The following is a 23,814-nucleotide window of genomic DNA, read 5'->3' as shown; positions in this document are numbered from 1 at the left end:
ATTTGTGTATCCGATTTAAATTGCTTATATATTTTTTGTAAAGCTACAGTTGATCGAATGATTTACAGAATGTTCTATCTGCTATATAATGATGATGAACCAATAAAAACACAACATGATTTGTCGAGTAATTCTTGGGTTCACCCCCTAGGGTGAACCTCTAGGTTCACCAACCAATAGTGTTTGAGTATTTGATATTTGATATCTTTTAAAAAAGGAAACAATATTAAATTTTCAAATAAGATTATCTTTTTAAAATAAAACAATAAAAATACATAAAAATAGTTACAAAAAATAAATAAATAAATATTTTTAAGTCTTCAGCAAAATACTAAACCCTATACCCTAAATCTTAAACCCTAAACCCTAAACCTTAAACTTTGGATAAACTCTAAACGTTTGAAAATCTTAAACCCTAAATCATACATTAAAAACTAAATTTTAATAACACTAAACCCTAAATCCTAATCACTAAACCCTAAACCCTTGGGTAAACCCTGAACCCTTGGATAAATCATAAACTGTAAATCAAAAATATTTAAAATTAAACTCTAGAATTTATGATTTATCCAAGGGTTCAGTATTTACCCAAGGGTTTAGGGTTTAGTGATTAGTGATTAGGATTTAGGGTTTAGTGTTATTAAAATTTAGTTTTTAATGTATGATTTAGGGTTTAAGATTTTCAAACGTTTAAAGTTTATCCAAAATTTAATGTTTAGGGTTTAAGATTTAGGATATACGGTTTAGTATTTTGCTAAAGACTTAAAAATATTTATTTATTTATTTTTTGTAACTATTTTTATGTATTTTTATTGTTTTATTTTAAAAAGATAATCTTATTTGAAAATTCAATGTTGTTTCCTTTTTTAAAAGATATCAAATATTAAATAACCAAACACTATTGGTTGGTGAACCTAGAGGTGAACCCAAGAATTACTCATGATTTGTCAGTACGAGATGAATTTATATATATATATATATATATATATATATATATTACCATGTATATTATCATATAATTATTACACATTTATTAGTTTTATAAAGCAACATTTGATTCAATTTTTTTTATTCCAAATATTTATATATATTAAGTTTTATGAAAAGCATATTATAATGTTAAGCATAGAACAAAAATTCAAGATCAAAACTATATGTTCGTTAGATATACTTTTTTAACCTATCTCAATGGGTTTATAGTTTGGCTTTGATTTAGCCAAGGATTTTAGGTAGCGAATATATATATTACTTCATCACAAAAGATAAATCTTCTATATATAAAGTTGAATTGTGCTCAAAGCACAGCCCTCCACGACAGCAAAACATGTCGGGCATTCTTCGACACGTGTCAGCTTGGGAGTGGATCGGTGTACTCCACACTCTCTCTTCTTCTCGCGCGCGTCGTTGGATCTCTACGCTTCTTCCTTGGAGGCGCGTCCCGGAGAGGCCGAAAATGGGCATCAGTGAATAATTGTTTGGGCTTAAGTTTTTAGATAGGCCCATGAGCTTTCTACGGTTATTCCCCCCCCCCCCCCCCCCCCCCCCCGCCCTGCGTCGTTCTCCTTCTCCCGTCCCTCCACCCTGCAAGAGAAACCATTTAAACCATGAAGCCAAAACGTCCCAGAATCATAACTCTTACATTTAATCTGAGTTTTCATTCAATAATCCACTCTTCCTTCATAATGATTTCATTAATTTTTTGTCATTAGATCAAAGCTACTACAGGAGAGGGAATCAGCTATTACTCGAAGGTTAGAGAAATTCACTTTTTTATTTGATTATATGTCACAGAATACATGTAGTTTGATTATATGTTTTCTAAATTCTAACTTTGATATCCTGCTTTTAGGCTCTAAAAGGGACTCTGAAGATGATTCTGATCATGATGATAGGTACCTATTTTCTATTCTTTCCTGCCTATTGCAGTTCATCTTTTGTGCTTTAGACTTCTAAAGATTCTTTACTTGAGATTTAATGCTTTTCCTCAGAGCCCTGGTTTGGGAATATGCAATTGCTTCGGTGTTATCCTTTTCGAGAGTTTTTGATGACTTATATCAACTGGTTGTCTTTCTTAGATATAAAAAGGTGACTGATGATGAGGATGAGACTGGATCTCTTATCTTATGGCTGAACTAGACCAGATAAATAAATAAAGAGGCTCAGGAAGGTATGTGTTCTTGTCTGTGAGATGATTTCAGATTACAATTATAACAAAATGACTACGTTAGTTTTTTTCTAAACACATTGACATATGAAAGTTGTATCTTAATATTTATTATTTACATTTTTCCAGGAAAAGCAGCAGCAAATGAAGAGCTAAACGCCAAAGAAGAGGAACTTCCCAAAGGAAACCCACTGCTTGACAACACTCCACAACTGTGTTTAGTGTCAAAAGAAGGCTCGCATCTTTTTAAGTCTTGTTTCTTCATGAGTCTCTGAATTATATGAATTTTTGGAGGCACATATTAATCTTTTAAGTTTCCTCTTTTTTCAGGTGGGATGATGATGTGGTATCGAGAATCAGGCACGTGGGGAAATGAAATTAAGCACCTGAGCACTTCATCAGTAATACAATCAAGAATTACTTCCACAAAAAGTTCCACTTTTGCATTAACGAATGACTCAATGTGTTAAAAAATTAATTGAATTGAACTGTTCTCTGTTTTTGTTTTTGAGTGCAGGAGGTCCTTGAGATAAAAAGGCAAACGAGGAAAGTAGGCTTTTTTAATTATATGGTCTACCACCAGAAGCAATCAATCTGATTGGACCATAAGAATCTTCAACCACAGAAGGTAATGGTTTTTTCAAATACATATACTAACCAGCTATAGCTTTACATCAGTAAATTCAGGACAGTGATCGAAATGTTGTCCCAGTTCATACACATGCATTTGGTTTCTTTGATCGGGCATTGCAGTGAGAACAATAAAAGGACCATTGTGCATGAGTTGGATCGCTCAAGGTTGAGCTGGAGACAGAAGCTTGAGATATGACTTGGTGCAGCTAGAGGCCTGCACTATATCCATACAGATTCCGCAAGAGGTATCATCCACCGCGATATGAAGTCTGATAACATTCTCTTCGATGAGAATTTCATGGACAAAGTTTCAGAATTTGGATTGTTTAAGACGTCCAGATCCTGACCAGACACGTGTGAGTACGACGGTATATGAAGATTCATTATCTTGATCCAGACCAGTACAAGATAACAATTGACTGACAAGTCTGATGTTTACTCTTTTGGGTAATGCTTGAAGTACTTGAGGGAGACCAGATCCATCTATTCCAAAAGAAGAGTCTTTAAGTTATTGTAGTATTGTTAGTTCATGAGGGAGGAAAGCCCGCATTTCTTTTTTAACCTATTGCATACAGATTATTGTTATACTTTCAAGATATTTATTTTCAAATAGTCTCTTTTGTGTGTTTGTGTAAAAGCTTAAAGCAACTAGGTCTAGGTATATAAAACGAGAATCGAAAAACAAACCAAACCAGAACCAAAAGGGATCCAAAATTTGTTACTCAGTTTCTACTATTGTTATCCAAACTTGAACAAAAACCAAAATAGCAAATTTATAAATAACCGAACGGTAACCAATATCTTTAGAACCAGAAAACCAATAAAAATCAGAATCGAACTGAAAACCAAATAGTATAGAGGCAACCAAAGTGTTTCATGTTGCGTTTAGACAATTAACAATGAAACTGACTATTTATGAATTTCAATTTGTATGTTAGTGTTTTTGTTCCGGTTGGACAACAATAGTAGAAACTGACTAATAAATTTTGGGTCTACTTTGGTTCTGGTTTGGTTTGTTTTGAAACATAATTTTGTTGTAAAATAATATAGATTAATTGTTATTTGTGAAACTATTGAAACTATTTATACATTACATTAAAATATAACTTTTTATAATTTTATTACATTACATTATATTTTCAATTGATTTATCTTGGAAGTGGATTAATTTATAATCGGGAGACAATAATTAATTGTAATAGTATTATAATTATACTCTTAGAAACTTTTTTAAAAAATGTTATTCTTACTTTAGATTTTCTTCAACTATATCAAAGTGAAATAGAAATAAAATAAGAAATGTAAATCATTACATTTTCTTAATTTTTTAATTTCATAATTTTTGTATTCTATAACTAAAAAATGGTAGAGGTCTTTTCAACTCAAACGAAAAAATATTAATAAATACAATTTCATATTTTTTTAAAATATTATATTTATTATTTTATTTTAAAGTAAACTTTCAAATTTTTTTATAAAATTAATATATATTTTCATATACAATAGTTTTAGCGTAAACTTCCCCGCCCGTAGGGTGGGCCAACCACTAGTATGAAATATATAAGAGATATAAGAAATTTCATAGATATTTGAAAAAAGTAAAGTGTTATAAATTTAAACGAACGTTAGCTCCAATATTTATGCAAAAGTAGTTATTGTTTTAATAAATGGTGATGCAAAAGTGTATATATTGGTCTACGGGTCAGTTACGGTATTGAATATTAATTGTTTTCCATAGTTAGGAACGATAATATAATACTTATCCAATTTGCTTAACATTTCTTGCGTGAATGTTGGGAAATCTAGCAATGAAACATATTTACACAATATTTGTTTATATTCAATTAATGTGTCCCTATACCTTAAGTTTGAGGACTATATATAACAAACTAAACTCATTCCTCCAGCATCACTACCAACCTAAATCTAAACTGCGACACTAAACAAAAACGAGTTCTATGAACTCCATCTTTGATTTGAGAACGTAAGCAGGTGGTTTTCAAATATGTGAGGAGCTATGAATGATGTTCTCACATTTTATTTCACCCTAAACTTCCAAAGAATGAAACTTTCAAAAAAGTAAGAAATAAGAACATTTTAATCCTTCTTAATTAATTCACTTTTATGGTTTAGGATATAGTTTTTTCCTGACGACGTTAAAAATATTTTTTTTGTAATTACTATTATTTATTTATTTTTAATCTTTTATTTTAAAAATATAATATAACTTGACAATATTTGGTTTCTTTTTATAAAAGATATCGGATAAAAAACAACACAATCCTATTGGTTGATGAACCCAAGAATAAGTATTTTCTGAATAATTGAGTTTTTTTTGTTTTTGCAATGTGGTGTTGATGTTTTCTCTTTTTATGATTCTGCGGTTTTTAGCCTTCTATCTTCGAGTTTAATTGAGGATTATCTACTGTTAAGTTATCTTGACAGAAATAAACTATAATAATGTGTTATTTTTAGTTGTGTAGTGTCTTCGGTTAAGAAACAAGAATAAAGAACTAACCTAACTTAATCAATTTAAAAACATAACATATAAATCTAATTAACTTGAAACCGTTAGATACGATGTCGACTTATTTTGGTGCAGAATCATTTTATGTTTTGTGTTGATTATGCCTTCGGTGCAGAATCAATTTAAAACAGCACGTATAAATCCAGAAGAGGAGCCTGCGATTGGTTGATATGAGCTTAAAAGGCATAATCCATCTTCTGAGCTTCAGCTCTTGAGAAACATGAAACATGTAATAGTTTATATGTAATTTTCTTCAGTCGGAGGCTCAACCTCTCGGTAGTTTATAGGTTGTTATATTACATGCAAGCTTTTATAGGAGTGCATATAGTTTTGTCCCTTAATTTAAATATGTACGCTTTTCCGCGGGTCATCACCTAGTAATAATTAATTAACGAGGAATGCAAAAATGAAAGAGTATAAGTTAAAGCAAATAACTAAACAGACTAATATTTGTAATTAGGTTTGACTCTCTTGTGAACGCAAGGACGTTAGGTATCTATGTAAACGCAAGACAATTAAGGATTAAGAAAACAAGTGAAACTGTTAGAAGGAGCTTCTAGATTTCTTTTTCTTTTTAACTAAAATTGAAATGGTGCAAGTGTTGGAATTTAACCTTTGATTAAACATATAAAGAGTAGAAGAATCAAGCGAGAAGAAGTGGCCCTTGCCAGACAAGAAAAAGAACAAGAAGAAGTGACCAAGGAGTCACGTAGAAGAAGAAAGTCAAAGTGGGAGAAGATGCCACTTGATACTGGTTACAAACCAAAGAGGAGTTGAGCTGTGATTTGGTCACAACAAACAAAGTCAAGATGCAACTAACCATTTGTTTAGACAAAGCCTACAAGTCTACAATAAGGAGTGTTGGTGTTGGTTAAAGTCGACCTAAGATATAGTTGTTAAGAGTGGTTAGTAGAAGTAAAGCCTAGAGTTGTACTATAAAGTGTACAAGTCTAAGAGCAAGAGCATCAGTGAACCTCCACGTGTCGTGGGACTTTTCAACTTTTCAATTTTTTATTACTAATATTTTTTTTTTTTTTAAAAAAAAAAAAAAAAAAAAATTAGACCAGTCGTGGGACCCGTGCTACAGTGATGAACTTTAGGAGAGAGGGTATCACGCACAAGAGGCGAGACGAGCCGAGCTCATCGGTTTTGCTTTTTTTAATTTTTTTTTTTTTCGTAAAACGTGCGATCTCCTTCTCTAAACCTCTACTGTGCATGCTCTAAGTACGTGAGTGTGGAGTTGTTAGTGAGAAAACAACTATATGTATGTGTAAGTTTGTATGTAATGAAGAAAATGGGTTAACAATGTAGACATACAAAGTGTTCTCTCTTCCCTCTACAAGAATAAAAAAACGTGAGAGAGTCAAGAGAGTATGAGTGTGTGCTTGTGCATTGTTACACAAGTACGAAACAGATAGTGAGTGAGTTAACAAGAACAAAATCCTAGCGCACGGAGAGAGCACTTGTTTAAAGAGAGAGACATAATGGAATGGTCAAGTTTAATGGACTCCGTACATAGTATGTACAGATCATAAGCAGACACAGAGACTTGGTGTATTCTGATTTCATTGTTATTTGCTTCAGGCGAGCACTAGGGACATTCCAGTGATGACGAAGGATACTGGTAGAGATCAAAACCAGAAACAGAGGATTTCATTGATGTTTCTGTTTGATCCGTCACACCAGAGGTGCTCGAGCGTCCACGTGTATCAATGTGCATGAGCTTTGACATGCTCCAGTCGTGTCCATATAAACCAGAATCTGGCATAACCTCTTTTATTTCAATCACTCCCTCCAGCATTTGCACGGCTTCTGACATTGTTGGCCTCATCGAAGGAGATGAATTTGTGCAAACAAGAGCAACATTTATCATCCTCGCAGCTTCTTTACTGTTAAATTCACCTTCCAGCATTGGATCTACAATCTCCAGTATGTCCCCTTTCTGTTGCAGCGTCAGTGCCTGACATTTGATTTATAAAAAAAAATACATTTCATTACACTTTATAAGTTTTGAATCAAATGGGATAAAGAGAAAGGAAAGCTCCAAGATTTTACCCAATTGATAAGGGAGACTTCATCATCATCACTTCCCTTGTGTTTAGTATTACTCTGTCCACTAACAATCTCCATTACCACAACCCCAAAGCTATACACGTCTACTTTCTCTGTTAACTGACCCCATAGTACATATTCTGGAGCCATATATCCCCTGCATTACAAGATATACCAACACTGAGCTAATGGTGCAGCTTTTTGTTTTAGTTTTATGTTCTAAACTTACATGGTTCCAGCGACTTTGGTACTAATGTGAGTGTTTTCTTCTTGATGGAGCCTAGCCAATCCAAAGTCCGATATCTTTGCATTAAGGTCGGCATCTAGAAGCACGTTGCTGGTTTTTATGTCACGGTGAACCATCCGGATCATCGATCCCTCATGGAGGAACTCAAGGCCTTTTGCAATTCCAACACATATTTTTTTCCTTGCTACCCAATCCAGTTTCAGGGAGCTCTTTTCTGGAAATATATTTAAACCAAAGAGAAATGATGTGTTCTATACACTTGAAAAAACAAGAAGAAAAGCTGAATGATTGGTACTTACCATGCAGCACAAGAGCAAGTGAGTTATTTTGCATGTACTCATAGACGAGTAACAACTGATTCTTCTCAACACAACATCCATAAAGCTTGACAAGGTTTGGATGATTCAGACCTGAGATCATTCCTATCTCATTCACAAACTCACGGTTTCCTTGGTGTGACTTGGAAGAAAGCTGCTTCACTGCTATGATAGTTCCATCCGGCAGCTGTCCCTGCATTAACATGCTCATATCAGAAACCAAATAACAGCCTTACATTCTCAGATATTGGCATATAAATTAGCATACTTTGAATACAGCTCCGAAACCTCCTTCTCCAAGTTTGTTGGCTTGGTCAAAATTGTTTGTTGCAGCTTTCAGTTGCTTCCAAGTATAGCAAACCGTTTGCAGACTCTCGGATCTCAAATCTATGTGCTCAGGTCCAAAAGATAAATCATTAGTACTGATTTGAGCATATATGGCTAAAGGGTTCATATTATGTGGACTTTGGTACCTCTTTCTCTCGTAATCTTGTCTTCCCTGCGTCTCCTCCAAGCATATATTCCCAAAGCCAAGAGTGTGGTTGTTACAAACGCACCCGTTGCCCCCAAAACTAGAGGATAATTAATGTGATGTTTTATTTTCTCCGCTGCAAATGATACATTAAAAGTGTAAATATATACACTTGCATCATATATAAACCAACCAGACAAAATACATTTTTAACAAAGTAGTTTTTGTTTTGTCTTAGAACCTCCACATAGTGGATCATGACCTGAAATTTTGAAAGATGAAAAATTATCATTAGAATCAGTGTCAAGAAGATGAAGGTGACGAAACTCAATCTGAAGAAAGCCACGAAAGGGAATACTTACTGTGACACAAGGAGATAGCAGAGATAAGAGGACCATAGTATCCTCGGTTGGGGATGAAAGTTGTCCCTTTACCCGCCCAATACAACCGAATCTCTAACATATGATCAGTCACATTAACAGCCTTCAATTCTTTTACAACAGGATTCAGAGTCCCATTAGCCTCATCTTTAATGTTAAAATCCTTCAAGAACAGTTCTCCCTAGAGAAAGGACAAAACACTTCAATCTTCCATGCATGATTGAAAACATATATATTCTTACGTGTAACAAGTAGTGACGCTTTACCTGAACATAAACATCAAATATGCGTCTGCCTATACGACTGTATACTTCTTTGTCTGAAAACTGGATTTCCATAAAATGGAGTTTCACATTGTATGCTCCATTTTCCAAACAAAACGCATAATAAACTAGAGAGAGTGCAGATCGACGTGCGGTCTTATATATATCAGGAGAACCTCCAGATATTCTTAAACTAGTTGAAATGATAAACGTGTCATCATCACTTGTATCGTCGGTAAAGTCACCTGTGTTGCTGATTCCCCATCCTTCCATGTGAAGATTTGTTGCCGCCAAGACCTTATTGTTATCAGCTTGATAGGTGATTCTACGAGAGGAGTTTGTAATCTGTACAGTTCCTCCACCGCAATTTATATGTAGTGATCTCTGATCTACAATAAGAAAAAATATGAGTATATCAACCATTAATAGAAAGTGAAAAAACTCAAAAAGTGTCTATATTAAGCTCAATATGTACTAACAGCTCTTGCAGGTGATTGGACCAGCGCATGGAAGAAGACCAGTTCTGTATGAGAAAGAGATCAGAATATTAAGCTATATCATATAAGCACAAACATTGAAACATGTTCTTTGCTGTATACAAAAGCAAGAAATACAAGAATTTAAACCATTCTTGTTCTTACAAATTGTTCTTCCAGTTTGAGCTCCGGTATGTGTTAATGTTACTGATTCATCAACAAAAACTTCAAAATGAGCAGGATGTACTATATTAGATATATAAAAAATGTTCCATTTCATGTTGATACCTTTTATTATGACAGCTCGACGACCACGTTAAATTGTTGTAAGAAAGATCGCTGTGAAAACTCCCCAAATTATTTTTTTTTAAAACACAAGAATATTAGTTGGGATAATTGCAACTTTCTCAAGCCATGCAGGTAGGAGGAAACATACATATTAGGTTTGTTGTTGAAGAAGAAGGCAGATTCAAAGTTTCCGGTAAGCATGTTGCCAGCCAGGTAGCTGAAAGTCAACCAATAAATCTGACTCTCGGATTAAAATATCCAACATGGATTGTAACTACTTACGTAAATTTTGGTGCTTTATGTATATCTTGCACTTCACCAGTCAGCTTGTTAAACGATAAATCTCTGCATAAGACAAGTTGTATAAGATCCTTTCATACTTGCATACAAACTCTCACGCTCTAAACTCTTTCCCCATAACATTAGAAAGAACTCACAATCTCTTTAGGATTGGCAAGCTCCAGATGTAAGAAGGAATTGGACCAGACAAATTCAAATTCCTCAAAATCCTGGAACAGGAAAGGAGACATTATTAGTTTGAAATGTTGGGATAAAAATGAAAACAGAAAAAACCTTGAGATTCAGTGGAAAAAAAATAAGTACAGGGTGTCGATGACTTTGCTGGATAGGATTGGAAATGAGTCTATTCCTGTCGTGTCACTAATTCTCCTGCCCATATGAATGTGTGAATATAGCTTAAAACATGAATGTTGTTTATGTTGTCCTCTAGCTAATCTATTTAGAGATAAGTCAATTTACAGATCAGTAAGATTTTCTAGGCTGGCCACTGCATCAGGAATAGGTCCTTTTAGTCCACTCGCGTATAGATATCTGCTGACCACAAATGATACAGGTTAGACTGTTCATAAGCACAAACAATATAGGGAGACTTTAAATTAGCAAGTGATCCAAGCTTACGTACAGCCTTTTAAGCTGAGACCAGTTGCCCATATATGCTGGGAAAGTTCCACTAAAGTTATTGTCACATATCCAACTACAAAATAAAAAAGACCAACTAGTTTAGAGATTCAAAAACTATTTTTATAGGTTTTCTGGACTATCTTTCCACACATGTAACTAAGTAAACGTTTAGAAAGTGTCAAGATCAATTTCACAACCAAACTACACATACTAGTACGAAGTAAAAAAGCTTGTATATAAAATGTGCTCAGCAAAAAAAAATGGTTTAAATACGTTTCAGTTCTATCTAGGTGGTCATAAAACAACTTTTACAAAAGAGGCAAAAAGCTTTTGAATTTTTTTAATTTCAAAGGATAGCAACAACTTACAACCGCTCCAGGTTTACTAGTTTAGCGAGAGTGATAGGTAAGCTTCCTGTAAATTGATTGGATGAAAGATACCTGCAATACCAAGATTTAGAAACGATCAAACTCTTTACACATTTTTTTCATAAAATCAAAGATTTGGGTGCAAAATAACAAAACTGATTAGATGCCTAGAAAGCCAAAGATTGTCTTACAATCGTTCAAGGTTGGTCAAGTTACCAATTTCATCAGGAATGGGACCAGAGAACTGGTTTCCTTCAAGCCCTCTGAAAATTTCAACACGTCAGCGCAATATCAGTTCAGATGAAAAGGCACATAAGTGGGAAAACTATAGAGACGTACAGGAACTTCAGATTCTTCAAGTTTTGCAACCAAGTTGGTAAACTCCCAGACAAACTATTCCCGGAGAGCGAGCTGCGAGGATATTCAAAGTTACTAGTAAATCATGAAGATGAAGCATATTCAGAGAGGGAGGAAGCTAACATGAGAATGAGGTGTGACATTGAAGCCCACTCCACTGGAATCGTGCCAGTAAGGTAGTTTGCGGATAAGTCGCTGCAAATAAGAGAAAAACAAAACTCTTCTTATGGTGGTTCTCTTTGCAGTTCGTCTCTAAACTGTAAGTGTGACACATCCAACAAGTCTCTCTTTAATCCTATCGCATATAAGACCTTTTAACATCTCTGTTTCCCTCTTTACTTCTACTTTTAGCTCCAAAAAAGTGTTTGTTAAATGTATCAAACCTTGGACTAGTCATCGATTTTATTAAAACTTGTGCGTGGTAGAACTTACATTGACTGGAGATATCGAAGCTTGGCCAAGTCAGGTGGAAGTTTCCCCTCGAGAGTAAAATTCCTGAGAACTCTGTATTTGTCGAAATTAATGCAAGTAAAGAAAAATTTAATAGATAAGAGAAAAAAAGAAGAAGAAGAAGTAAATGAAAAACAACACTCACAATTCTGTAATATGACATGTCGTGTTGTTGTTAAAGCTACAATTACAAGCAATGGTGTTGTTCACCTCCGGATTCCAAGCAAAATCAACTTGTTGTGTTATCATTAGAGTTCCGGAACTACATGGGTCTTCATGACTTAGGTTCACTCTCTTTATACCAAGTGTAGTAGCTATCTTCTCAAGCGCATTCACTGCACAGATTATTGAGTATATTATATACGAAAAAGTTATGGATGTTGGTTGACCTCTGATATTATAAAAAGTTAAGATTATATGATTTAATTACATTCATCTGGATGGAGAGCTGGTGAAGTGGAGGTTGTTTGAATCACGGATAAGCTTGTGATGATGGTGAAGAACAAGAGAGCCGAGAAGACGATCCACGTCATCGAGAAAGATTAGAATATATTGAGAGTTTTGTGTGTAAACTTGTTTGGTTAGTCACAATAGTAAGAAGAGATGAAATAGACGTCAATTATATATTTTTTAAAATGGGTCTATTATATAATTTCTCGGGGACTTCTTAGTGCGTCGGCCAGTAGCCCGTACCATACATTATTTTGACTAAAAGTTAAAGATTGAATTATGGGTTGAATATTATTGTGCAAGTTGCCAATGCGAATACTTACAGATTCATGAATGTCACATGTTTCGTATCCCCTTTATGTGTTTTCGTCGCTATATTTAATCTGACAAGGATTCTTTAAAGGAAACAAAACTGTAATTGTAATTGTGATCTGTTTAAACGTTGATCAACTATTCTTGCGTGTGCAGTTGAAGCTAACCAAATTAAACTCAGAGAGAGAATAAAAAAGAAAAACCAATACAAAATATCTTTAAATTTTGTGGTATTTATGTTCTGTCCGGATCAATATTTTTTCTGAATCCAAACACTCCATAAAATTATTGGACTATCCTGTAAAATCTAATTTTTAATTGGACTGCTCTATAATTTTTTAATAAATAAATTTTAAAAAATCAAGATTTCATAGAGCAAATACATATAAATTTTATAGAAAAAGTTGACAGTAAAATAATTAATTAAATAATTTTGTGTATTAGGTGAAGACATATATTTATATTTATTATAATAAGAGTTTTTAATGATTTAAACCTCCAACTAACTTTAAATCGAAATGAAAACTTTCCAACTAAAATTTTATATTTTTAAATCCTCAATTATTAAACCGTTAATGCCGTTAACCCTCCGTTAACAAAATCATATTTTCTGAACGGAGATCCGTTAAATTAAAATTCAGAGATTTGTATAATCACAGAAACGACACGAGATGCTTACAATCAACATATATTTTAGTGATTTAAATCTCCAACTATTTTTGAATCAGATAGAAAACCTTCAACCAAAACTTTATGTTTTTAAACCTTCAACTATTAAAGCTTTAATGTTTTTAACCCTCCGTAAATAAAGTTATTTTGTTGAATTGGGATCCGTTAAATTGAAACACAATATTTTATTTAATCATAAAAACGGCACAAGATGCTTAAAACTCCCTTTATCAATGGGCATGGAGAATCACAATTCATTCCTAAATAAAAAAATAGATTTCTTCTTTTTCAAGAACCATCGAAGATAATATAAGTTAAAAAGCTCTCTTGTTTCTAATCCTAATTGTTTTTCTCTCCTACCACCTTTTTAATAAATTTTAGGTAAAATTTTTAATGTGAAGAGATGAATCACCTAGATTACTTAACATTCCAAAATTCACCTTTTTGATAAATAAATGAACTTGAGAAAAAAAAATAGTATTAGAAACAACATGAGAAAAAATTAAGACTTTCGTGTTGTTTATGTCATTAAATGAAACATTGCGTTCCAATTTAATGGGTCCTGTTCAAAAAAGATGATTTGGTTTATGGAGGGTTAAAGGCATTACATATTTGATAGTTGAGGGTTTAAAAATACAAAGTTTTAGTTGAAGGTTTTTCATCCGATTTAAAAATAGTTGGAGATATAAATCACTAAAATACTCGTTGATTGTAAGGATTTTGTGTCGTTTCTGTGATTATATGAAACGATGCGTTTCAATTTAACGAGTATGTGACGACTTTGTTAACAGTTGAATAATTGAGGGTTTAAAAACATAAAAGTTTAGTTGGAGGTTTTTTATCCGATTTAAAAATAGTTAGATGTTTAAATCATTAAAAATCCTTATAATAATATTATATATATTGACTTTTGTACGAAAGACGAAGAGCAACAACAAGAAAAGGGAGAGAGTGATTTTATATGTTTCTTTCTTCTTGTTACTAGTTTCATATAAACGAGTGAGTTTACTCACTTATATCTATACTATTTAAACAAGATCCTATTTTAAAATTTTTGGATTATGCCCTTAAATTTTCATTATATTTACATCTAATGTCATTTTTTCACTCATAAATATAATTAATTTTAATAAATAAATTTACAAAAGCATGATGAATATGAGTTTCCTTATAAATCATATGTATTATATTAAATTACCTAATATTTAGCCAATTTAAAAGATTGCAATCTTTCAATTTAATACTTAACAAAACGATTTATAAATAGCATATATATATATATGTATAATCAAATCTAATTTTAAATTTATTGAATATTCTCAAATCTAGGTTATAAATTATTGTTTACAAAACGTGGTTTTGGAAAATATACCAAGAAATTCGATTACTGTGGTATATTCCAACATTTTTGCCGAGTTGGTTTATAAACCGATATTATCTTTATAAAATGTGGACTATATGATCACAAAAGAAATAATAGAATTCAATACTAATTTCCAGAATATACGATTTTAGGATTGTTTCTAAACATTATTTTGAATTTTTTTAATATTGCTTTCTATGAACTTCCTTAATGTATAGATATGTATCCAAACACAAAAACGATCTAGCATTTTTAAGGAATAACTAATTATAGAAAATTAATGAGATAAAAATTATAACATGAGAACAAGAATATAGTGATGTAGTTTTCCTCTAAAAATGCTAAACATGATTTTTTTTTTCTTTATAGGTTATGTAAATGGCGCATTCCAATACCATAAACATATTTTTTTGAATGTTATAGTGAAAAGCGTTTTGTAAACAAATATCTGGAATGAGCGTATATATTCGATGTACATTTCTTAGTTTTTTTCTAACTTTCGTATGTAGAAAAAAAATATTTGAAGAATATTCTTTGTTCTGTTGCTCTTGATTATTGATAATGACAATTTAAAATATCTGACATAAGTTTGTAGCACAAATCATTCAAACTAGAACATACCAATTACATGGGAACACTTTGGATTAGATTTAGAGGCTTCAAAAGTGTGACTGAGAAACATCACTGGTCATTTCATATCTTTTAATTTTTTGAATGTCCTCAAGATAGCTAATCAAGCTTCAATAGATGCTAACATAAAAGACAAGGAAATCTTTTCATGATGTAGAACTGAAAGGCTTCAAAAGTATGACTGCAAAAGATAACTGATTTCATTACATTCTGAGTTTTGGTTTTCCACAAACACTCAGTCCCTAACTAATCAACAATTAATATGATGCAAGAAAAAAAAAGTTACAGTAAATGGACTCTAGTTGTGTAATAGGCTTCCAAAACATATTACAAATTAACAGTCAGATAATTAAAAAAGAAAAAAGAAAAAAAGAGAAAGAACAGGAACTATAAACCTCATGATCAGCTCCTTGGCTCTTCTTGCTTTGTTTCTTGTCCAGCCACATTAGTATCCACATTATTAGTGGAAGAAAAAGAAGAAGAAGGATAACTGTTAACAGAACACTGCGTCTTACTGTCGTTATCCATGCCTTTCCTTACATCTTTGAACGCCTTAAACCTTATATCCCCTGATTTCTTGCTTGTTCCAGGGGTTGAATCAGGCACTGGATAGAAACCTTCGAGCATTGCAACGACCTCTGACATTATAGGACGATCTGTCGGAGAAGCGTTCGTGCACACGAGAGCCACTTTTATTACAGCCTCTGCTTCCTTTTTGTTGACTTCAGGTCTCAATCTCTCATCCACAACTTGCATCAAGTGTCCTGACTCTTCACACTGAGTAGCCTGCAAATTTACATCAAAAAGGTTTATCAAGAAAACAGCTCAGCAACTGAAAACTTGGAATCAGATTATAATTACCCATTCCAAGAGGCAGACTTCATCTCCTGCCGCCATAAAACTACTGTTGTTAATGCCAGCGACGATCTCTAGAACCAAAACACCGTAGCTGTAGACATCTGCTTTGAAAGATAAGTAACCCCAAAGTGCGTATTCTGGTGCCATGTATCCTCTGCATAGAGTTTCCTATGGTTAGCAAACAAACCATAACTATAAAGAAGCAAAAAGAGAGCCTCTTACATAGTCCCAGCGACTTTGGTGCTAACGTGTGTATTCTCCTCTTCATCTAGCCTAGCCAATCCAAAGTCAGATATCTTGGGAGTTAAGTCTTTGTCCAGTAATATATTAGTGGCCTTGATGTCTCTGTGCACAAACTTCAACGGTGATTCCTCATGGAGAAACGCGAGACCTTTTGCAACCCCACAGCAAATGTTAAACCTCGTAGTCCAGTCCATTGGAATCTGTTTATCTTTTGGACCTAAAACATTACCAAAAAAAAAAAGGACACATTTTGTTTTAGAGCTGAGAAGCTTTCAACTTAGCCATTTTGGTGGAAACAAAAAAAAAACACTCACTGAATAACGCTTGAGCTAAACTGTTGTTCTCCATGCATTCATACACAAGCAACATCTGAGCCCGCTCGACGCAGAAGCCATGAAGTTTGACAAGATTTGGATGTTGAAGACAAGATATTGCACCTATCTCGTTTAGAAACTCTCTGTTCCCTTGTCTTGATTTAGATGAGAGCTGCTTAACTGCTACAACTCTTCCATCTGATAACACACCCTGCACAATGAAACTCTACTATCAGCATGCATGCACTGCACTCTTCAAAGAACAAGAATCATTCTTTACCTTAAAGACAGGACCAAAACCACCTTCTCCAATCTTGTTAGCTGGACTGAAGTCATTAGTAGCGGCTTTGATTTGCCGTAACGTAAAAGTTCCAGATGGCAACTCTTCTTCATTAGGATCTGTGGGAAAAACTCATACTCAATAAACAAAGAAACACTTTCTTGTGGCTAAGATGCAAGTTAGCTACTTCATATTCATAATAAGCAGACTGGTCTATGTTATCAAGTCCATATCAAAAGCAAAAGAGAATGCTAAAAGAGGCAATGATCACCTTTTCGTCGCCCGAAACATGGAAGGCAGCCACAAAACCAAAGAACTCCTAGTAGAAAGATAATAAGACATGCGACTCCAATTCCAAGTCCAACAGATGCTCCAGTGCTCATTCCACTTCCAGCGAGTGCGCACGGCTTAGAATCTGTACATTGAAGGTGTTACTATTAATAGAAACTACTGTAGTGATCATAACTGGTTTGTACTATAAAAGAAAGCTACCTGAAAGTATGGAAATAGCCGATATGATAGGACCATAAACTCCTCTTTCTGGAATCCTGGTGGTTCCTTTACCGGCCCAACCCAACCGGATAGCTAAAAAATGGTTAGTCACATCAACAGTAAATGATTTGGTTATAGGTTTTTGAGCTTCCTTTGCTTCAGCCATGATGTTAAAGTCTTTTAAAACAAGTTTCTCCTGCCAAAAAAAGAAAGGCTTAAAAACATACCGGATCTGAGATTTACGGAGCCTTAAACAATTTTTATGTTAATTTTAATAAAAAGAACATTTTGACAATTTGGAGGTCAATAGCTTTCTAAAACTTGGGGGTTAAGACGACTGTTTCACCCGGTTATGCTCGAAACTGGCCTTGCAACTTAGTGAATTCAATTTCAACAGTTGAGGGCAAAAACTAACCTGAATATAGATGTCGAAAATACGCCTTCCAAGATGGCTATAAGTATCATCATTGGTGAATCTCATCTCAGCGAAGTCTAGGTTCACAGTGTATTTTCCATTTTCCAAGCAGGCATGGAAGTAAGTGAGAGATGTTGGAGCTATTCGTGCGGTTTTGTACCGTTCAGACAGGTTAGATGTGGGGACAAACATGGTGAATCTTGTGTTTTGGAAATTGTTGTCGTCCATGTAGTCCCCTGTGCTGCTGAATCCCCAGTAAGACTCAGGATTCAGATAGTACTTAGCAGCACCACCTTCAACTTCTCCATCTCCTTCATATATTATTTTGCTATTGTTTGCTTCTACTGTTACATCGTTTCCACCACAGTTTATATTGAGGCAGCTATAATCTACCAGATAAAACAAAATTTGCATAAATGAGAGAGAACAAACGAGTCAACTTTCTATATCAATATGTTGTATTATATAATAAGAGACTTTTGTTAGACGAGCTACCATCACTAGCTTTTTTAAGTAGGCAAGTGTACTTACATTTAGGACATACAAAATCTTTGATGCATGGCAGAAACTTGCTCCTACAAAAACATCAATTGTGGAATGTTTTTTTTTTTTGGAAATGTTCAAATAATTTCAACTGCATCTAGATGCTAAAGATGATCAAAAGAAAGAACCTTACGATTTTTTTGTGGAAGTACTCTGAAACAAGTTTAGATTCAGATTCCTAAACACAATAAAATTAGTTAAAATTCCAATGACGTTAACCGAAGAAGAAAACATGACGGTATCCTCACATGTGTGGTCGACAAGAACTACTTTCAGGACTTTGCCACTTGAGGTTATTATAAGAAAGATCTCTGCAGCAACAAAGTGAATCGGCATCAAAATGGATTCATATTCTTCTGAGAAAGCAATTTAGAAAACTGAATAAATATACATACACAGTGATTCCATCTCTTAGTAATCCATCTGGAGCCTCTCCCTCGAGCTTGTTTCCAGTCAACATTCTGCAAACAAAAATAAGATTAAATCAACTCAAAGTAAGGTAGAACATTAAAAGTATGTGACAACAGATTCTTTTCACTCACATAAACCGTAGATCTTCTGCCTGCGCAAACGCGGGAATTGTCCCAGCCAACTTGTTAAAACTCAAGTCCCTATCAACAAAACATACAATGAACTCATCACTTCTATCACTGTTTATATGTACAAGCCTAAATGAGACTTGATAAAAATGTCGGACGGCATGCTTACAATGTCTCCAGATTTTTCAATGATGAAAGATAGGTAGGTATTTGTCCAGCAATGTTACAGTTCTTCAGTATCCTACAATGTAGTATAAACAAAACTCAAGAGATGAATGGAATAAAACAGCTTCGAGAAGGAATATAACTTACAGCTTAGAGAACTCTGTTGAGTTCTTTAAGGAAGGGAATGGTTGGACTGGTCCTCCTATATCAGTGATCCTCCTGATAAAAAATTTAGGTCACTGTAAGAATTGCTTGTTTGCATTAACTAAGTTTGTGGAGAACATCAAAAGAGTTGTGTTTACTAACAGATTTTTCATTTTGTCGAAAGTTGAGATGACCGATGGGATTGGACCGGTAAGACCAGATGCAATCATTTCACTACAGCATATTAAAAAGGATTAACATCATTGAGTGCTAAGCTAAGAACAAGAAAGAAGAGTTCAAAAGAAGGATCTTACAGTCTCTTGAGTCCCTTCCAATTTTGTATGTAACTAGGTATCCTTCCAGTGAGTTGGAGATCATTAATCCTGCTGCATGGTGCAAAAACCAAACAGGCATATGAACAAAGGAGGAGACCAACATTATATAAGAAGTTAAGTTAGGAGAAAACAGAACAAAAGTTTTACAAATCTTCCAACTTCTCTAGTTTAGCTAATGAATCTGGCAAACCACCCGTCAATTTGTTGGAGGAAAGTAACCTGTGAAACCCCAAGAAACATCTCATCTTTCAGACAAAATAACATCTTCGTAAGAAACGGGAAGGGAATCAAAGAAACTCTCACAGTTTTTCCAAGTTGGCTAAGTTGCCTAGCTCCTCAGGAATGGTTCCAGTAAATGCATTTGACTCTAGATCTCTGAACAAGAAATACAAAAATAATGTAACCAAACAAATGTTCCAGGACAAAGAAGGTTGACCAATGCTCGAAACTTACAAGGAAGTTAGTGAAGTCATGTCTCCGACCTCCTTTGGAATTGGCCCTGACAACCGATTTACAAGAAGAGAGCTGCATGCAGAGACATTCTACAACTGTTACAAGAGAATTTAGACACATAAAGCTAAAACATTAAGAAGGAATATTCTTACATAGTTGTTAAATTTGTCATAGTCCATTCCAGTGGTATTGTCCCATTGAGGTAGTTGTAGGCGAAGTCTCTAATGTATATCAAGAAACGGTGGTCAAAATTTTCAGCTTACTAAGAATTGGTAAAGTAAGGTTGAGGTACTTTTATGAAAACACTTACATCTCCTGGAGGTAGGGAAGTTTTTGTATTTCAGGTGGAAGAGTTCCTGGAAGATTATGATCCTTGAATGCACTAAAGAACAAGTCAAATAGCCATTTTAAGACAAGGTCACATACCATATTCAGACGTTATGCATATGTACAGACCCCAAAAAAGAAAGAAAGTTATGAAGAGTGACTGAGTATTCTTACACTTTGATAATATGACAATCAGTTTCGTTAGTAGGACTACATTCGCATTCTATTTCTTGCTTAGCTGTCGGAGGAGGAGTCTCTGTTAGCCCCACTGTTTCGACTTTACAATTTTCAGCATCAAATTTCCAGAACTTAGAGCCCAGCGTTTTGGCGATTTGCTGCAGAGCATCCACTAAATCACAGAAGCAAACACACAGCATAATACATGAGTGCAGTTACTTGAGCAAAAAACAAAGATTATACTTTTGGCCACAACAAAGAGTAGAACATTAATAAAAGCAAGATAAACAATTTATCTAAACCTTTTTCTAACCTAGAACCAAAAAACATATATGATGATCCATCTATCCAACAATTTAAATGATTTTTGAAGAAATTACCGTTTTACATGTTACTATCGTCGTATGAAAAACATAACTAAGAGTTTAACTCAACGGTCAAAGTGACCTAATCAATGCCTGGAGATTTCGGATTAGCTACTTCAACAACGTCACCATTAGAAAAAACTATGGTAAGCAATCAGAAAAAAAACTCATGTTCAACGGAATTGAAGCAAATAATGGAAATCAAGAAAATTTATCAAATAAAACTTTGCAAAAAATCTGTAAACACAGAATCCAGAAGGAAAAAAAAACTATACAAATATGAAAGGGAAATAACGTAAACTAACCTTCACTCTTTGGTAACTTGACAGCATTTACACTGTAAAACTTGAAGCAAAAGATGGCAAAAACAGAAAATGCAAAGATATTAACACCCTTCTTGTTTTTCTTATCGGCAAACATTTCATGCAGAAGCGATGCAACCCAAAATCTCTTAAGAAAATGCAGACGAGAGACTACGTAAAATCAGAGTCCCATCAAAAACGATAAAAATCGTGTGGAAGATCTGAAACGTCTGGGTTAGTTTGGGTAAGTGTGATGATGATTAGTGTTTTCTTTGTCGAATTATGAAAAAAAAACTACATACAAACAGTGTTTTTTCGTCCCTTCGTTTTTTTCTGGTTTTTCTCTTTTTACAAATCTTTATTCTTACAACCATAAATTATTGTCAGATTTGAAATTACGGAGAAGAAAGAAGAAAAAGAATGGTACAATCCCCACAAAGCGAAAAAGCAGTGACCCTATAAAAGTTGAATGGTCTCCCATGGTCTCTGTGTGTGTTATTGACGAGATGACCACAATAGTCGCGCAAAAACAAAATCCAAAAATAGGAAAGACACCATTTTATGTTCTTAATGGAAGTAGACCAATTAAAATTCATTAAGTGTGACAGTGACTAATGGTTTAAACTTTAATCGATGTTCTAATTGGCCAAATATAAAATAGTTCAACTAGGATATAACTTTAATTGATGTTGTAATTGGCGAAATACAGTACAAAATAGTTCAGCTAGGATATAACTAAAACTCATTCCTCTAGTAAATGGCCAAATATAAAATAGTTTAGGTAGGATATACTCCACCCGTTTCATTTTAGTTGCCGTTTTAGACTTGTGCACAATATACTTCGCCCATTCATTTTAGTTGTCGTTTTATACTTGTGCACACTAATTAAAAATAATAATTTTTATATTTACTAAATAAAAATATTATTACCAATATACTTAATAATATTTCAACCAATGGAAAAATATATTAGAAGATATAAAGTCAATAAATTTTGTATTGAAATTGTAAAACGATATTTATTTTGAAATAATTTTTTTTCTCTACAACGACAAATAAACTGAAACTGAGGGAGTAAAATAGTTCCAGCGGATTTTCATGTTGGAAACTAGGAATGTCACTTCGGTTCATTCGGATTAATCGATTTGGTTTATTCGGCTAATCAGATAAATTGAGTTCGACATTCTTTACTACCGAGTTAAACCTTGGTTCTGTTATCAAATATTCCAAATTTTAAATCTATACAAAATTAAACAAAAGTTTCCAAAAAACAACTTAAAATGAAATTCAGTTAAATTTAAATAAATGTTGGTTAATTTTGTGTATTCATCTTTTGATTTAACATTTTTATATGTTTCTGGTATAATTTGTTGTACATAAGTTTATAAATCTTACTTATTAAAACAGAATCATTCTCATGGACCCAACTTTTTTTTTTGTAATTTTTTAAATTAAATAGACATTTTTATTACATAGTTAAATACATTCTTCTAGAAAATAAGATTATAGAACTAAATGTGTTTCCAAACAGCACAATAACTAACCGTATTTCCAAACAATATATGAAACATTAGGTCATACCTTTTTAATAATTTTTTATTTATCTTCTATTAAACTATTTGATTAAAAACTACTTAAATAATTTATAAAAAGTTGAAAATAAGTGTAACTATTTTTGCAGGTTTATATACTACAAAACAATCATTTAGTATGAAATTAATTAAATTAATATGCGAGAACATATGTGACTGGTAACCATCATAGGAACAATAAGAACGGATATGAAAAGAATGAGTAGGAATAAAATTTTAGGAATGATGAAAAATGATGGTTCTTTATCAAAATTAATGAGGAATTGATTTGTTCTATAATTCTCTACAAACAAAGGAATGACGGAGAATGAAAAGGTAAACTTATTCCTCATGAATGGTAAAAAGTTTAAGGAATATTAAAGAACATAGTGTTTCTTCTCATTTTCTTGGTCACCAGTCACACCCTAAGGGTCTGACTGATGACCATTTGGGAATCAAGAGGAACGAATAAAAAAGGAATGTACGAGAACAAAATATCAGGAATGAAAAGGAATGGTTGTTCCTTATCAAATTTAACAAGGAATATTTTTGTTCTTAAATTCTCTACAAAAAAGTGAATGAAAGGGAATGAGAAGGAATTATTATTCCTTGTGAATGATGATTTCTTTTAGGAACGTTAGAGAATGCATTATTCCTCACCGTTCCCTGGTCACCATTCATACCCTAAATTTTTTTATTTTTAAAAACATATAACTATATATGTGATATTATACTTGGTTAGAGACAATAAATTAAAATCAAGTAAGTTTTATAACTAAAAATTTATCAAAAAAATATATATCACAAATTTAATCAAACAAATACCATAGATTTTATTAATCGTAGTGAAACAAGTTGAAATAATTAAAAGTAAAACCAAATAATATTTTAAATATTGTTCTATTTAATATAAATATAAAATAATATAATTATATATTTTCAAATATGCTAA

General features: G+C 33.2%; 2 protein-coding genes and 1 long non-coding RNA gene across 4 annotated transcripts; 1 reads left to right on the top strand and 2 right to left on the bottom strand.

Annotated features, from left to right (window-relative positions):
- The first annotated feature begins 1,584 nt into the window (after nt 1-1,584).
- On the top strand, nt 1,585-5,336 carry LOC103840465. 2 transcript variants are annotated; one of them, XR_004451991.1, is made up of 5 exons: nt 1,585-1,751; nt 1,850-1,892; nt 2,076-2,167; nt 2,294-2,414; nt 2,495-5,336. It is a non-coding gene; the product is annotated as an uncharacterized LOC103840465 (long non-coding RNA). The 2 variants fall into 2 exon arrangements; XR_004451990.1 differs by having other exon boundaries at nt 2,294-5,336.
- A 1,271-nt stretch (nt 5,337-6,607) lies between these two features.
- On the bottom strand, nt 6,608-12,583 carry LOC103840464 (probable LRR receptor-like serine/threonine-protein kinase At1g29720). Its single transcript, XM_009116971.3, has 25 exons — nt 12,346-12,583; nt 12,061-12,250; nt 11,898-11,969; nt 11,589-11,660; nt 11,448-11,519; nt 11,300-11,371; nt 11,109-11,180; nt 10,742-10,813; nt 10,579-10,650; nt 10,423-10,488; nt 10,257-10,328; nt 10,102-10,164; nt 9,968-10,036; nt 9,820-9,870; nt 9,697-9,738; nt 9,535-9,578; nt 9,059-9,444; nt 8,775-8,973; nt 8,654-8,674; nt 8,414-8,548; nt 8,209-8,327; nt 7,923-8,133; nt 7,606-7,837; nt 7,380-7,533; nt 6,608-7,284 (listed from the first exon to the last, which is right to left on the bottom strand). Exons 1-25 carry the CDS (start codon nt 12,446-12,448, stop codon nt 6,916-6,918), a joined length of 3,030 nt encoding a protein of 1,009 aa, XP_009115219.1. The 5' UTR covers nt 12,449-12,583; the 3' UTR covers nt 6,608-6,915.
- A 2,492-nt stretch (nt 12,584-15,075) lies between these two features.
- On the bottom strand, nt 15,076-23,773 carry LOC103840463 (probable LRR receptor-like serine/threonine-protein kinase RFK1). Its single transcript, XM_009116970.3, has 24 exons — nt 21,295-23,773; nt 20,622-20,796; nt 20,431-20,502; nt 20,273-20,341; nt 20,121-20,192; nt 19,971-20,042; nt 19,815-19,886; nt 19,647-19,718; nt 19,495-19,566; nt 19,336-19,407; nt 19,193-19,264; nt 19,027-19,095; nt 18,880-18,945; nt 18,733-18,795; nt 18,618-18,662; nt 18,473-18,516; nt 17,942-18,330; nt 17,527-17,722; nt 17,306-17,449; nt 17,035-17,153; nt 16,755-16,965; nt 16,420-16,657; nt 16,201-16,351; nt 15,076-16,125 (listed from the first exon to the last, which is right to left on the bottom strand). The coding sequence occupies exons 1-24, from the start codon at nt 21,407-21,409 to the stop codon at nt 15,742-15,744; spliced, it is 3,054 nt and encodes a 1,017-aa protein (XP_009115218.1). The 5' UTR covers nt 21,410-23,773; the 3' UTR covers nt 15,076-15,741.
- Nucleotides 23,774-23,814: the final 41 nt, after the last annotated feature.

Source organism: Brassica rapa, chromosome A09 (genome assembly GCF_000309985.2).
Source record: "Brassica rapa cultivar Chiifu-401-42 chromosome A09, CAAS_Brap_v3.01, whole genome shotgun sequence".
In the NCBI taxonomy this organism is placed as follows: domain Eukaryota; kingdom Viridiplantae; phylum Streptophyta; class Magnoliopsida; order Brassicales; family Brassicaceae; genus Brassica; species Brassica rapa.
This window is presented reverse-complemented; position numbering and strand designations above follow the sequence as displayed.

Coding starts and splice junctions, on each gene's coding strand:
- LOC103840463 (XM_009116970.3), bottom strand. CDS start 21,409: ATGTTTGCCGATAAGAAAAACAAGAAGGGTGTTAATATCTTTGCATTT. Junction 20,043..20,120: donor ATGACTTCACTAACTTCCTT/GTAAGTTTCGAG, acceptor TTTCTTGTTCAG/AGATCTAGAGTCAAATGCAT. Junction 17,723..17,941: donor TTTTCGACATCTATATTCAG/GTTAGTTTTTGC, acceptor TTTTTTTGGCAG/GAGAAACTTGTTTTAAAAGA.
- LOC103840464 (XM_009116971.3), bottom strand. CDS start 12,448: ATGACGTGGATCGTCTTCTCGGCTCTCTTGTTCTTCACCATCATCACA. Junction 11,661..11,897: donor CTTCGATATCTCCAGTCAAT/GTAAGTTCTACC, acceptor TCTTATTTGCAG/CGACTTATCCGCAAACTACC. Junction 10,814..11,108: donor CTAGTAAACCTGGAGCGGTT/GTAAGTTGTTGC, acceptor TTTATTTTGTAG/TTGGATATGTGACAATAACT.